Source organism: Silurus meridionalis, chromosome 11 (genome assembly GCF_014805685.1).
Source record: "Silurus meridionalis isolate SWU-2019-XX chromosome 11, ASM1480568v1, whole genome shotgun sequence".
Classification (NCBI taxonomy): domain Eukaryota; kingdom Metazoa; phylum Chordata; class Actinopteri; order Siluriformes; family Siluridae; genus Silurus; species Silurus meridionalis.
This window is the reverse complement of record NC_060894.1, coordinates 22,720,001-22,735,000: the sequence shown is the minus strand read 5'-3', so window position 1 is coordinate 22,735,000 and position 15,000 is coordinate 22,720,001. Positions and strand designations below refer to the sequence as shown.

The 15,000-nt window shown below is 42.5% G+C and overlaps 1 protein-coding gene across 3 annotated transcripts in view; it reads left to right on the top strand.

Annotated features, from left to right (window-relative positions):
* The window catches only part of uvrag (UV radiation resistance associated gene), a 43,785-nt gene that overhangs the window by 19,476 nt on the left and 9,309 nt on the right, over positions 1–15,000 (top strand). For all 3 annotated transcript variants that reach the window (XR_006927409.1, XR_006927408.1, XM_046862004.1), the window contains exons 12-13: positions 833–998; positions 4,916–4,991. Coding sequence is in view for 1 of the 3 variants with exons in the window: in XM_046862004.1 (XP_046717960.1) it covers positions 833–998; positions 4,916–4,991 (242 nt within the window). In the remaining 2 variants the exon portion in view is untranslated. The remainder of the gene's footprint in view (positions 1–832; positions 999–4,915; positions 4,992–15,000) is intronic.

Sequence of the window (15,000 nt, the reverse complement as noted above, 5' to 3'; positions counted from 1 at the left end):
GTTTATTTTAACTAAGATGATGCAGCCTGTAAATTAGTGATCTAATCCTGTGTGTGAGTGTGTGTGTGTGGTCAAAATAAAGGCGTGTTGATGCTGGAGACGGGTAATAAAACTGCTGTGTTCTTTAGCAAAAGGGAAATTACTTTTTGTTTTATTACATACAATCTGAGAACATTGTTACGTGTCCCTCTGAATCCGGATTAAACATTCCAGAGATAAAAAACAACCAAACACTGAATTTTCTGTTCAAAAAGCAGTCGCCCAGGAGGTCATGTGATCGTGTGTGTTTAAATTGTATGTCATTATATTGGAAGTGCATGCTGTTTGATTACAGGTTGCTAAACCCCAACATTAGCCTCAGGTGTTTGGCATCACACCTGTTTAGAGGAGCGAGTTACGCAGGCTGAGTTTCTGTACGCTGACGTCGTGCTAGCTGAAATCAGCAACACGAACTGGCTGACCTGCTGCGTTTCAGAAAAAATATGAAGTTAGGATTGTAAAAAGTGTACTTTTCAGAAATCATACTTACACTTTATACTTTAAACTCTGGAGGACTGAAATTAAAGGTTGGATATCAGGCTTCGCTCCAAATGTCACACTTGTATCCTAAAGAGGAAACATATTTCTACATTATATAGTGTGCCAATATCTTGTTCCAGAAAAGTCTGATTTTGAATCTCTGCAGGATCTGGGTTGAAATTCTGGAGGTTTTTGGAGTCAGGTTGCATCCTGAATTTCACACTGACGTAATGTGCTGAAACTGTAGTGACAATCATATAAAACGTTCATTTAGTTTAACAAACTTTTTCTGTATTGTAATTTCTCTCTGCAGTAAAGGATGATGGAAGTGTGGCAGTCGCCCTCGGCTACACGGCACACCTGGTGCTGATGATTTCCTGCTTCCTGCAGATTCCGCTCAGGTATCCCATCGTGCACCGAGGCTCTCGCTCATCCGTCCGAGACACCATCACTGACAAGCTCAGCGAGAAGGAAAGAGAGTAAGAGTTTCCTCAGGCTAATCACACAAACCTCCACTGTTCTCTAACTCACTGACAATGACTCAATGATTTGGTTTATGTTTTTCTTGGCTTGTCTTTTTGTTGATTTACAAAGTCACTCGTTCATTTCATTTTTGCCTTTTGTCTTTTTTATGTAACGCACACTCCTTTTTTGCATGAAGCAGTGACATTTATTATCAGTTGAAAGTCAATGCGTATTTAATGTCCAAAAGTTTCTGTTTTATATTTGGCAGCTTATACCTCACATGTGGGTGTGCGCGTGTTCATGCATATGTAATTCACGTCCACCTGTCCATGTGGGCACAAGTTGAACACATCTTACACAACACAGGCATTTCTCTTTCATCTTTCCCACTCCGTCTTTTCTCCACGTCCATTCTTTCATCCAGCACTCTGTTATTTTGCTTTTATCTGTCTGTCCCACTTCAGCAGATTTACTGCGGCCCAATTGAGTTCTCAGGAGTGACCTCACCTGTAACATCAAACGTTTATGCAAAGTGTTGTAGCCTCAAAAAAGTCTGGGGAACAGGCTTAAATCGTCTCTAATCGGTCGACCCTGAGTGATAACCCAAAAGCGATAAGATGTACAGCTGTGTTTTGCTCTCTGAGGTGTGCGAGTGTGTTAACAAGGTTACGACAGCTTGGTGGCCTTTAATCTTTCATCTTGTGCGGATCCGCATGGTCATTAGGTAAATAAATAAACTCCCTTAAGGAAGCCTTGATGAAACCTCGTAGAACGAAGAGGAATAAACCAAGCCCTCATGGTTATTTTGATCTTTTTTTTTATTCACTAATAAAAAGGTCTGCATGCTGTTCTGCCCTGTTTTGATTGCGTGCTTGTATTTAGATGTGTATGTGATGATGTGGTTGCCATGGAAACCGATACACAACTCATCATATTTGCCCTTTTGGTTCCGGAGATGTAAATTTTAATGCCCACGCGTGGGGCTGTAATTACCCCTCTGCCCACATTTTCTCCGTTCAGACGTCTGCCTCGGTGAGTGTCGGTGCAGTGCGTAAAGCACGCAAGCATCTGCACTCTGATTACACGTTCTACCAACCATAGACTTCACATTCCACACCTTCTCATGCTGAAAAGCCCCTTAATGAACATGTCGTTAAATTGTGGCGTGTGTAATTAGGGTCGCGGTGTCGGAGGTGTGCACTCTATTTCTCCCAGTGATGAATTAAACAATTCATCAGAGTCATGGTGTGTATCATCGGGGTATTTAATGCCCTGTGCTTTTTCGCTAAGACACGCAAACACAGTACTCTCTGATTAACTACTTTATTTACTCACTAAATCAATTATTTATTGACTCCCTCACCTTGATTACTTGTTTCTATTTATTTGCCCATCATTCTTCTGCACTGGATGATTCATTTGTTCCGAATCAGAACCAGACCCAAATCAGACCAGATCTGGCCATGTGGAAGTGGAATGTTATTGAACAGATGGGTCTGATCGCGAGTCATGATTACGAGTGTGATGAAGAGAATCAGTGTGGACTAAACCCTCCAACTCGGCCGAATGGAACTGATACTGAGTTACACAACCTGAGTCTGAAATATTTATTGTCTGACTGTATAACCTGTATGTGCACACGTGTGAGTGTGTGTGTGTGTGTGTGTGTGTGTAAATGTTTTGAGATGTGTATGTAGACACAAAGCACCAATAGAACCAGCTGTGTGTGTGTGTGTGTGTGTGTGTGTGTGTCTTTGTGTATGTTTGTAATAGTAAGCCTGCTGTTTGTGCTTAATGTTCGTGAGTGTGACAGAAAGAGGTGTGAAAGCTAGTGGCTGTCCGGTGCAGGTATGTGTGTGTGTGTGTGCTTGTGTGTGTGCTTGTGTGTGTGCTTGTGTGTGTGCTTGTGTGTGCTTGTGTGTGTGTGTGTGTGCTTGTGTGTGTGCTGTGTGTGTGTGTGTGTGTGGATTGATCAGGTGGTTGTGAGCAGAACCTGAATGCTTAGAAGTGATGCATTAAAGTGGCCTCCTTAGTGCCAAAGAGAAAAACAGTCTGACCAACTAATTATCTAAATGCCTTTATCTGTCTGTTACTCTTGCTCTCTTCTTTTCTCTCTCTCTCTCTCTTTCTCTCTCTCTCTCTATCTCTCTCTCTCTCTCTCTTTCATTCAGGTATCAGTTTTAGTTTTGATGTACTTCATTGGCATGACAAATAATTGTACATTTATATTGGAAAATATAGATTTATATAGCAAAAATCCTGTCTCTGTCTCCCTCTCTCCACCATGCTTCTCTCCCTAGTCCTGAGGTGGATTATACCAATCAAGGAAGTGTAGGGGTGAAGCAGGATTTTGTTTCTTATCCCCTGTCAGGTGTCAGGGATCAGGCCTGAGTGTTAGAATGACCTTTAACCCCCCCTCCCAGGCAGTGTTTGGGTTCTCTCTTTCTCTGGCTGAGTGTGTGTGTATGCAGCGTCTGTAACGATGTGTGTGAGGACGCCACACACCCCGTCTGTGGCTCGTTAAGCTGTCAGGGAGGCGCAGCTCACGAGTACAAGTGAAGTGTGAGCTGATTGGTGTCTGTAAGGCTGCTGATAACGGCGCAAGGGTGATGCATGCGCCGGCTCTGCTCCTCTGAGAAGCTTTTAGTCGGGATTTATCAGGATTTCTCTCCTTCCTGAAGACGGGACAGTCGTTCTTTTTCTTTATTTCTTTCACCTTTTTATCATGAACACCATTACTGAACACGTTAAAATGAAATTCAGAATGGAAAAATTCACTCACCTGTGAGTTCTAATGTAGGTGGGGCTTAACTGGGAGAAGCTTGCACAGGCTCAGCCCACACAAATCACCAGAGTGGTGTTATATTTTATGAAGTCGATTCCAGATTTAAACATTTTTTTTTATGACTATCCACAGAGCTCTATCTTCAATATAGGCTCATAAACCAAAAAAAAATAAAAAAACAGAAAGCTGTGCAGCAGACATCTGCGTCTTCCTCTCTGTTTTTTTTTTCTTGTGTAGTAGTAATAAATGACACACACACACACACACACACACACACACACACACACATATACATACAGTACATACCCTACCCTCTCTTTCCTTAACGTACCCTTGTGTGGAATCCGGGGAGTTTCTTGCTCACTGCCCATTCCCCCCCCTACATTCTTGCAGTGCAGTGGGCTTTAGCCACATGTTGCTCTATATTCCTACTCTCCCTCTCTTGTTGTGTCTCTATCTCTCTCTCTCTCTCCCTCTCCACTGAGATGTGATCCAGATGTCTTGTGGGTAATCGAGTCCAGAGTGTTGGCCCTCTTTAGTGCGGCCCTTATTGTACTTCTCACTCTGAACTGATCCATTTTATCAGGAGTGAAAAATAACTAGCTGATGGACACACTGCTGCATGAGAACCATCTCTAAACATCAGTACAGTGACAGCTGTTTTTTTTCCATCAACTTAAGCAGAGAGAAATAAGAGATGCTTTTGAGGGAAGGAGAGCTGCTTCCTGATCAGGATGGATTTCCTACTCATTCTGCCTTTATAGGCTGCACATTTAGGACCCTAGAGAGCTGTTTTCTGATCAGAGCACAATGACTGTGTTAGGTGTGAACTTGTGTTAGTGCTTTTCCTCTTTCTTCTCTATCACTCCATCTTTTGTAGATCTTATCATGGCTTAGCACTGACTCTAGTGCATTAAAGCTGCTCTGTTTGTCTTCATCCTGAACTTCACAGGAGAACACTGTTAACCGTTAACCTAATGTCACATCCCAGACTTACACAGCACCTTATTTGCCACACCTTTTTTTTACTTAGACTGACACAGAGGCCACACCTCTTTATTAATCCACTAGATTATATTAAATAAGTAAATTAAATCATGTGTGTGTGTGTGTGTGTGTGTGTGTGTGTGTGTGTGTGTGTTTTAGGTTCCCTCTTTACCCACGTGGGGAGAGATTCCACTTCGAGTACGGCGTTTACCTGCTCAACAAAAACATTGCTCAGGTAAAACACACACACACACACACACGTCTTCTTGAAGACATACAGCAGGCTTCACGTCAAGTTGTAAACATCGAGTGTGTCATGCCATTTTATTTAGTGGTCCTGTGTGTGTGTGTGTGTGTGTGTGTGTGTGTGTGTGTGTGTGTGTGTGTGTGTGTGTGTGTGTGTGTTAATGGTCTGCACTTCCTCTTCACTGTGCACGTTTGGGACTGTGTGTTTAATGAACCATCTTTGAAGTAGTCTCACACACACACACACACACACACACACACACACACACACACGGTGAAACGTACTTGGCAGTGAACAAATCCTTGACTATTAGCTCATTCGGCTGCTGTGGGATGGAAACCATATGCACACGCACACACACACACACACACACACACACACACACACACAGTAGAATGTTCTTCATTCTATTAGCTTCTGTTTTCATGTTGATGTTTATGTAATAACATACTGTTTATATTTAAGACTATAGCTGACTTTCTGATTGGCCAGCTAGCATCGCAGCTCGTTATTGTGTCGTACAATAACCATAGCAACGAGCATAAACAACATCGCTAGGCTAGGGCAGTATTTGTTCCTTGCTAAACAGAAATAAGAAAAATGTGAGAGTTGGATTTGAGCCGAGCGTGATTGATAGTGCAGAGAGACACGTTTTTACCAAACGCGTCAAAAACAGAGTGAGACATAACTATAGAAACGATTTGGGTCTTCTCCACCTCATCCTCTCTTCTTTACTTTTGGGATGTAAGCGCTCATGTGGGGTTTTTACATTACATTGCTTCTGTCTTTAGAGATGGGGAGCAAAACAGACATTGAGACAGGTGTAGAAGAAGCGCACACACACACACACACACACACACACACACGCACACAATTAACAGAGGTTAAATGAGGTGTGTAGTGTGTGAAAGTGTGTTAGAGAAAGTGTTTAACAGTATGTGTGTGTGTGAGTTGATGTTTCACTGTGATAGATGTTGTGCGCACTTCATTAGTGCACATTATTTGTAACACCTGGTGTGTAGAATGGAGTTTGGAGTGTGCGTGTGCGTGCGTGCGTGCGTGTGTAGGAAGAGAGGAAAAACTACACAAATCAAAAAGTGTTTCTCTTTTTTTAAATCAAAATGTCAGAAATAGAGGAAATATATTGTTTTTGAAATAGAAATAAGGGCAAAACAGGAGAAATGAAAATAAATATGAAAAGAAACTTAATTTACAAATAAAAAAAAAAGACAAAGTAGAGAAGGAGAGCAAATGACCTTTACCCCAACACTGTTTAAATTTAGTTGACATTCTCGTTTGTAACCCCCTGGCAGAGGCAACTGGCTCAAATTTATTCTGTAATGTCCTAGTACCTTGTGAAAGCTCATGCTGTAATCAATCACTGAACATTTAATGTTTTGGGATTTTGGTAAAGTTACTTCATCTATTCCCTCTGCAGGAAATGCACAGTGTGTGTGTATGTATACATTTGTGTGTGTATGGGTGTGGGTGGGTAGGTGGATGTGTGTGCGTGTGCGCACTGTATTAGCAGGGATCCGTAGAAGGAAACCGAGCGGCCACTCTGTCAGCCAGGAGCTAGGCCAAGTCCTTCTGATTTACGAGAGTCTGTGGAGCAGTAGAAATGTCCTCCTCTGTCCTGTGGCATGCAGAGAAAGAAGTAGAGATGGAGAGATGGAGATGGATGGATAACAGGAGGCGGGGTTTATGAGCATTCCTCCTCTTGCTTTATGAAACACTAAAGTGGTCTAATTGAATTTCCACGGTTTCGTGGTAAACGGGCGGAAAGTTAAACACACCGCAGAGAGAACGCCGCTGTGTGTGTGTGTGTGTGTGTGTGTGTGTGTGTGTGTGTGTGTGTGTGTGTGTTGGGTTGGGGGGGTAGTGATTGGAGCAGGGAGTACCTGGGCTTTCACCACAAGTGTGTTTTTTTGGCTTATGTGTATTGACACGTGTATGGAAAGCATGCACTCATTAAAGCGTCCTCATAAAAAGATCAGCAAATCAGAACTCTGAGCTGAAAAACCCACACCAGGCTGTGCTTTTTTTATTCCTCTTTAAATTATTGCTCATATTTTACTTACGACTGCTCTTTAAAATAAAACCTAATTAGGCAAAACCTCAGAAAATGGTGGAAACTTAAACTGCTGGTTTCAAGTCAGGTGGCTTTGGGGTCATTTCAGCCGTATACAGTACAGTACAGAGTGAAACCAGACAGCGCTCCTCCAGGACCAGGGTGGTGCTACACAAACCAACACAAAACTAACTAGAACAAACACACCTATACAAATGACTTTACATAAAATAAAGCTAAACACTGAACAACATCTGTGTGATAGTAGAAATAAATTATCTGCATAATGATTAATACTGTACATGACAACACTTGGTGACAATTTATATATTTGTTAGATACAGATCACCTTTTCATTATTAAATAAATACATTCAGATAAAATTTCTAGGAAAATTAATTACATACAGTAAAACCTTTATCGAAAAAAAAAAAAAAAATACAACAGAAATAAATAAAATGAATTAAAATAACCTAAAAAAAAGTGTCCTAAAGTTTATATCTTCTTCTTCTTTCGGCTGCTCCCATTAGAAGTCGCCACAGCGGATCCTCTGTCTCCATACCCCCCCTGTCCTCCACATCTGCCTCTTTTACCCCAACTACCTGCATGTCTTCCCTCACCACATCCATAAACCTCCTCCTTGGCCTTCCTCTTTTCCTCCTTCCTGGTGTCTCCATCCTCACCATTCTCCTCTGCACATGTCCAAACCATCTCAATCTCACCTCCCTCACCATGTCTCCAAAACGTCCCACATATGCGCTGTCCCTCTAATAAACTCATTTCCAATCCTGTCCATCGTCGTCACTCCCAATGAACATCTCAACATCTTCAGCTCTGCTACCTCCAGCTCCACCTCCTGTCTTTTACTCAATACCACTGTCTCTAATCCATACAACATCTCAGGTCTCACCACAGTCCTATAAACTTTCCCTTTCACTCTCACAGATACTCTTCTATCACAAGTTTATTTAAAGTAATCAAATATAAATAGTTATTTTATAAGTTTCAGGAGAAAATAACATAAATATATTACATTAAAAAAAGTATTTTTTAGAGTCTCCGCTTCAGCCTCTAATTCCACTTTTAATACACACCTTTGTTAGGAGTGGCTAATAAAAGCACGAGTGTGTGTGTGTTTGTGTATGCGTGTTTCAGACCCACCATGGCTCCACACTTCATTATGACAGCGGGAAACACTTTGCTGTTGCTCTATGTTATTGAATGTAATGGCTCTGGAATATTTTCCTCTGTTTTGTTCCACCAGATAATCATCCTCCACGAGTCTTTGAGCCGGTTCTGATTTATACTCGAGAATGTCTTTAGCTCTGTCTTGTGGTGTTTATTAAGTAATAAACGAGTTGTGATACGGTGTTGATGTTTCTCAGGACACTGGAACGCAGTGCTCTGAGTCTAATTACACTCACACAGAATCTTTATTTCCATTTGAAACCCAACTCCCAGTAAAGCCCACGTCCAGAGCAGACCTGGAAAAAAAAACGTGCTAAAAGTTTTCTCCCATTCAGGCTCAGCCTACATGAGTCTCCCTTTATGAACCCGAGCTTTTCTCCATGTCAGTGGTGTATCTCTCACACTGTGCTGTGCAACCAAAACTTTACACTGAGTTACACTGATGATCTGTTCCTTACTGCAGCAAAACTTTCACTTTATTCTATTACAATATTTAAACACTTCTCTCCTTCTCTCACTGACTCACCGTGTTTGAGATGTACTCACTAACTACACTGTTAGTCTCAATTATCTATGAATTGATGGTTGTGCTGTGTGCTGTCTCAGCATGTTAACCCTGTGTGTTAAGAGTATGGTGTGGGTTCCGTCTGATTTCTAGAGTGTGCATCATCATCATCATCATCATCATCATCATCATTTGTTGACTGAATGATTGCTGTGAATTGAGCAGTGTGTGTGTGTGTGTGTGTGTGTGTGTGTGTGTGTGTGTGTGTGTAAAACTGTTGTTCTTGTTAATTCACCCTAAAGCCCTGAGCGCTGGACTTTTCCTCTTTAAAATGTCACAGATAACTTACAACTTCTCTCTCTCACTCACACACACACACACACACACACACACACACACACACACACACACACACGTGTGAGGAAGTGCAGAGCTAAATCATCCTGCATGCAGATGAACTATACACATACCATCTGCTGCAGATTTATTTTTTTCTCATTTTCTTTTCTCTATCTCTCCCTTTCTCTTTCATTCTTTCTTTCTCTCCCCTTCTTTTTTTCTCTTCGGGGTTTCTCAGTAATGGTTTTACAGTTGAGTGGTTAATGAAAGTGGCTGTTAAATAAACACCAGCAAGCTTTAAAATGGCCAGCCGCCTGCTGGGAAAAGAAACACACACACACACACACACACACACACACACTCACAGTCCTAGAGGAATTGGTGTTAGTTAATTGGCAGTAGCAGTCATTTAACTGTAAAGAGTTTCACCATGAGAAAGTTTACAACTCATTCAGAACCTCATATACCTGTCTGACCTGCCTGTCAGTCCGAGCTACCTCAATTTAATCATCTCTTTCTTACTTTGATCTCTTGTCCCAGTCTGACCTATATATCTGATCTATTTCAGTCTGATTTTTTTCATGCTGTTTGCTTTCAATCTGATCTCTCTGTCTGATAAACTCCCTGTTTTAAAACTTTGTTTTTGTCACTTTTATTTATTCATTTAGGGGAATTTTAAATGGAACTTTCAGGGGAACGTTCAGGGGATATGGAAGCTCAGTGGTTAAGGCTCCATGTTGCTAATCAGAAGGTCGTGGGTTCAAGCCCCAGTACTGCCAAGCTTGCACCCTTGAGCCCTAAAGCAAGGCTCTTAACCCTCTGTGCTTCAGGGGTGCTGTATTATTGCTGACCCTGTGCTCTGACCCCAGCTTCCTAACATCACTGCGTTATGCGGAAAAATAATTTCACTGTGCTCTAAAGTACATGTGACAAGTATAAAGCACCTTCCTTTTCGTTCGTTCTTTTTTTCGTTCTTTCTTTCTGTCATTTGTTTTTTATCTTATTTCTTTCTTTCTCTTTCAAGTCATTTGTGTCTTGTTTTCTTTTGTCTCGGAGGACTGGTGTACATTTTCCCACTCTGTATTCCAAAAGAAAAATGTTTTCAGCTGCGTTTATGAAGCTCTAATCGCCACGTCAGTCACCGCCACTGCTTCATCCCCGTGTGGCGTTAAAAGGACGAGTGTGTTTTGTCTGAGACGGGAAAGAGTAAGAAGGGTGTGATGAAGGATGACTCTTTGAGCCTCGTACAGAGATGCAGGGAAAAAACAACCCTGCGATGCCAAAGACAGAAGAGAGAAAAAGAAAAACCCTGTCCTGCTTTCTGCACACGCGGTGGTCCAGGCTGTAATTACACACAATCACATGCTGTCTGTAGCACTGCTATCATCAGCTGCAGCAACGTAAACACGCTGTGCGGCTGTAGGTGTCAATCCCAGGCACATTCCTCGCGTACCTTTCCCAAACCACGATACAGAAGCGTCTTGAACCCAAGGTGATCAACCGCTCGCTTGCTGCATGTCTGTTTTCCACTCTTTCTGTTTCAAAACATTTTTCTCAGGATTTTACACGATTCAAATTTAGGCTGAACAATTTATTAGGCATCTTTTTTCCCGGTGAGGAAAAAACGCACTTGTGTTGCCAAGGGAAGCAGACGGGAATGCTCATGGCTCGACCTTTAACCTTTTTTTCCTCCGAAACCCCTTGCGCAGTAGTAAAGCACCTCTATTAGAGCAGCGACTCCAATTGCCCTGTCGGTAAAAGCAGCTGAGGGGGCATTAAGGCAAATGAGGGAGTGGGGCTGCTTGGCTCTTCTCTTTTCCCCCCTTTTTTTCCCCCCTTTCTCTTTTCCCTTATGGAAACTCATCTTTGCTCCAGAAACATAACGGCCCCCGTCGTAAACTGCCCCGCTACGCATTTTATTCCGCGATAATAAAACACGGCCTCAGACGCTTGGCGCTTAACGGACAGTCGGGATTTAACGGTTTAATTTGGCAGTTCTGCTCAAAGAGAGAGCCACGAATGAGCACAAGGTTGTGCGTTGTTATTTTATTATCATTAGCATGATTATTGGGCGAAAGAGTTTCCTCGGCCTGGGAAAGCCAAATGACCCTCTGGATAACCAGAGCCAGGAAAAAGAGTTGCACATTGTATTATAAGGTATTATTTTTTTATCTGTCGTTATTATACCATCTCTCGCTAACACTCCCCAGGATCACACCCTTTTCGCTTCATCACACATCCGATTTTTACATTTATTTATATTGTTTTAAGTCTGGCTCAGCTGCTGCTTGCTGAGAGGGTAAGATGGATGTGTGAGGTTGTTGGCATGGTGTTAACAGGCTGATTCGGCCCTAGTGTGTCCCCTGTCGGTGTTGAGTTTCTCTTCCCTGGGGTTAAAAGAGTCTAGTGTTACTCTCCCAGGGTTCATCAGTGGGTCTGACACCTTGTGACCCTACAGAGAGGCACCATCATCCAACAGGTGGCACTGTGGACCACTAATGCTTGCTGACCTTATAATCACTATCACATTAGGTTACTCTCTAACCTAATATTCTCTAACCTAATACTCTCTAACCTAATACTCTCTGACCTAATACTCTCTAACCTAATACTCTCTGACCTAATACTCTCTGACCTAATACTCACTGACCTAATACTCACTGACCTAATACTCTCTAGTTTCTGGAACTTTACAACGAGGCGATTGTTGGCATTTAGTTCAAGAGTTCAATGTTTGTTGGATTACAGAATAAAGAATGTTGTGTGTTGGTGTTTGAGGAATGCTGGTGGAGGTGTTTAGTTATTTTGTGTTAAGAATAGGTGATGTTTGTTGGGTATTTCATCAGCAGGTTTTGGTTTTGAGTTTCAGTGTTTGACCCAGTGTTTGTACTTATGTTACATAATTTAGCTGTTTTTTTTTTTTTTTTTTTTTAATGTTTCTAGAAAGTCCTTTGGATGGTGTTTATGAAATGTTAATGGGGCTTCTGTTGTTTAACTTCATTTATAGTGCATGTATATTAAGACTTAATAACGATGGTGATTATGATGATGTTCAGATGGTTTACAGATGTTGCACACAGCTGTGTTTTATAGGGTTGATGAATTTGAATTCTTGCTCGGGGCCTTTTTGGTAGCGCAGTAAAGACTCTGAGCAGCTCGTCAGGTGGAATTACAATCACAGAGCTCCGTGTGTGTGTGTGTGTGTGTGTGTGTGTGTGTGTGTGCAGGCGTCTGTCACCGGTGGTCTAATAATTAGATTTGCCGTTGTTCTCGGCGAGTCTCTGCTGTAGCTCAGTAAACGAGCGGCGTGTCCCGGCGCCTCTGTAATCCTCCACAATGCTTGGGTGCATTAAAAGCTGAGCTGCCGAGCCGCCGACCGAATGTGTCCCATTATCACCCCTCGTGCAGAGTGAGCGAGAGAACAGTGGGAAAGGGCGAGTGAAAGTGAGGGCTAAATACAGACGGGGAGACGGGGGTCAGTAAATTTCAAGATCCTTTAAAGGAACTTCAATTTATCCATCTTGCCTACAGCTTGAGAAGAAGCCCACCATGCCACGTGTCTTAGCATCTGAGGGTCAGATCCTCTCTTACACATACAGGATATTTATATACACCATCACTCTTTTAACTACCTGTTGTTGTCTTTTTAAAACAAGCTGCACAAATTTAGCTTCCGCAAAGGGCCGAAGCTTAGATAAGATTCATTCGATTGACTGGAAGTATAGAATTCCTAGAACCCGATACTACATGGTCATGTGATTTGCTAATGATCACGCGCAGCCACACCCTCTTTAGTGAACGCATGGATCAATGTAGGCATTGTGTTACTGTGGCATTATGATGACACGCCCATTTCATACAAGTTGATCAAAATTAATACAGATGTTTTTCAGAAAACATTACTGAACACACATGCACATGTATAAATGGTGTCTGAACAGTACATTCAATGCTGAAGGTTCAACTGGCGTGCTCTCAGACATCCACAAATGTCTGGAAGAATGTTCCTCTCATCTTTTAAATGCTGCATTGCTTTGTGATATGGTGGTAGACGGCTGGAACTGCATCCTCGAGTGGACGAGAGCCATGACCGCAGTCCATCTGAAGTCTTTATGGCTAATTACATTAACGCTAGCGAACAATAGAGTGTGTTCGAGGAGTCGGTACGGTTCGCATTAAACCCAGGCTTTTCCGCTGAATCGGGAGGGATGTCTGTGTGCACTGTGCATAAACATCTGACGAGGACAAGAATTTTATTTTAGGATCTTCTTACGTTGGCTTTGAGAATAACAATCCTCAGCTATAGAGGGATAACCCGAGGTGAAAAGTGATCCCCGTGCCATTAATTTTAATGTATGCACTGGCTTCAGAAAGAGAACTCTATCCCGACTCGGGTTTTCGTCGCCCCGCTCCGTGCCACCCTGTCTTAAGGCAACATGTGTGAGGCATGCATTATGCATTAGACTTAATGCATGCCTGCTTTCAGCTAATGTTACAGAGGCTGTTGCATTTTATATAAGCAAGACTTCAGTTTGCTGGGCCAATGCTTCACACTCTAGCTCTTTCAACATTTCCACAGTTTTCAGGTTTTTATGACAGACACACCTGCCATCACTGAGGTCCCTGAGCACGTTAAGATATTTTTCCCCTTAGCTCTGGAACTTGTTCATTGTAAGGGAAACAGATTTCAGATTTTAAACTATGTTGCGATTGTATAGAATGTAAAAAGAGACGTCCCACATTCATGAGATGTGGCTTTTTTTTTTATTTATTACTGTGATATCAGGGTTCTTGTCCTCCAGTGGCCACTGAGACGAGCTAAACCTGCTCTGGCCAACCGATGCCGCAAAACAATAATGGGAGCAGACTTTCTTTCCACACGGAGCAGGAGTGTGACTTCAGTAGGGCCTCTGCACACGGCCGACTCGTTCTTAGCTGCACCTGCATAAGCTTCTCCGTCGCAGGGTAAGTCAGGAGCATCCGGATGCCTTGATTGCTTTCCCCGGGGAATTGAAACACTTGGGTAACCTGCGAAACAGAGAACTCCTTCCACATGTGCCTTTTCACTGGCGAGTGAAGCCAAGGCCGCGCCTCCTCGACATCTCAGACCGGATTCAATTTTTTTTTCAGATTGTAAACAGGACTGGAGCCTCTGAAGGCCTCGTCCTCTTTGGGATCTGGATTTAAAAAATGGTAGTGTGCTGGGAAAGGTGAACCTCCTGATGAAAAGTCTTCTCTGAGGTGCTTTCTTCCTCTCCCAGTCCCCTTGTTCCAGCAGCTGGCCAAACACTTTTCAGCTGATGCTAATATCCGATCTGAAGCGAAGCGTAGTGACAAGGGCCTGAAATGATCTCACTCCAAATGTAACCGCTTCATTACAGAGAGGAGATCTCATACAATGTGCCACTCGCAATATACCTCAAAAAGATGACTGTAAAGCTGTAAGGACAAGATGACAAATCATTGGTGGCATAGGTGAAAAACAAAACACGCCACACTGGGGAAGGCTAACAGGAAAAACACGCGCCGATTTGTTTACTCTCCACAAGACCAAACATTAGTGATCGAAGCGGATGGACTTAGTAAAGGATCTTTTTGAAAGTGAAATGTTTTGCTTCGGCTGTGATTTTGTTTACGTGTACTCGACACTCCTGCGATCGGCTCGAACATTCCTCGGGAAATCGCTCGACCGAATTATAACAACGATCACCACTCCACTAATCTTTGTTTAAATTGTCCACAAACATTTCAGATGCAGACTTTGTGTACTGTCGCTTCTCGTTATGAGATGAGAACCTAATGAGGCGGCTTTCTTTCATCGACCGATGCATCAATGCAAGCGGTTAATATTACGGAAGGTTCTGGAATGTGCTCGTGCTAATCACTGTTTGTTT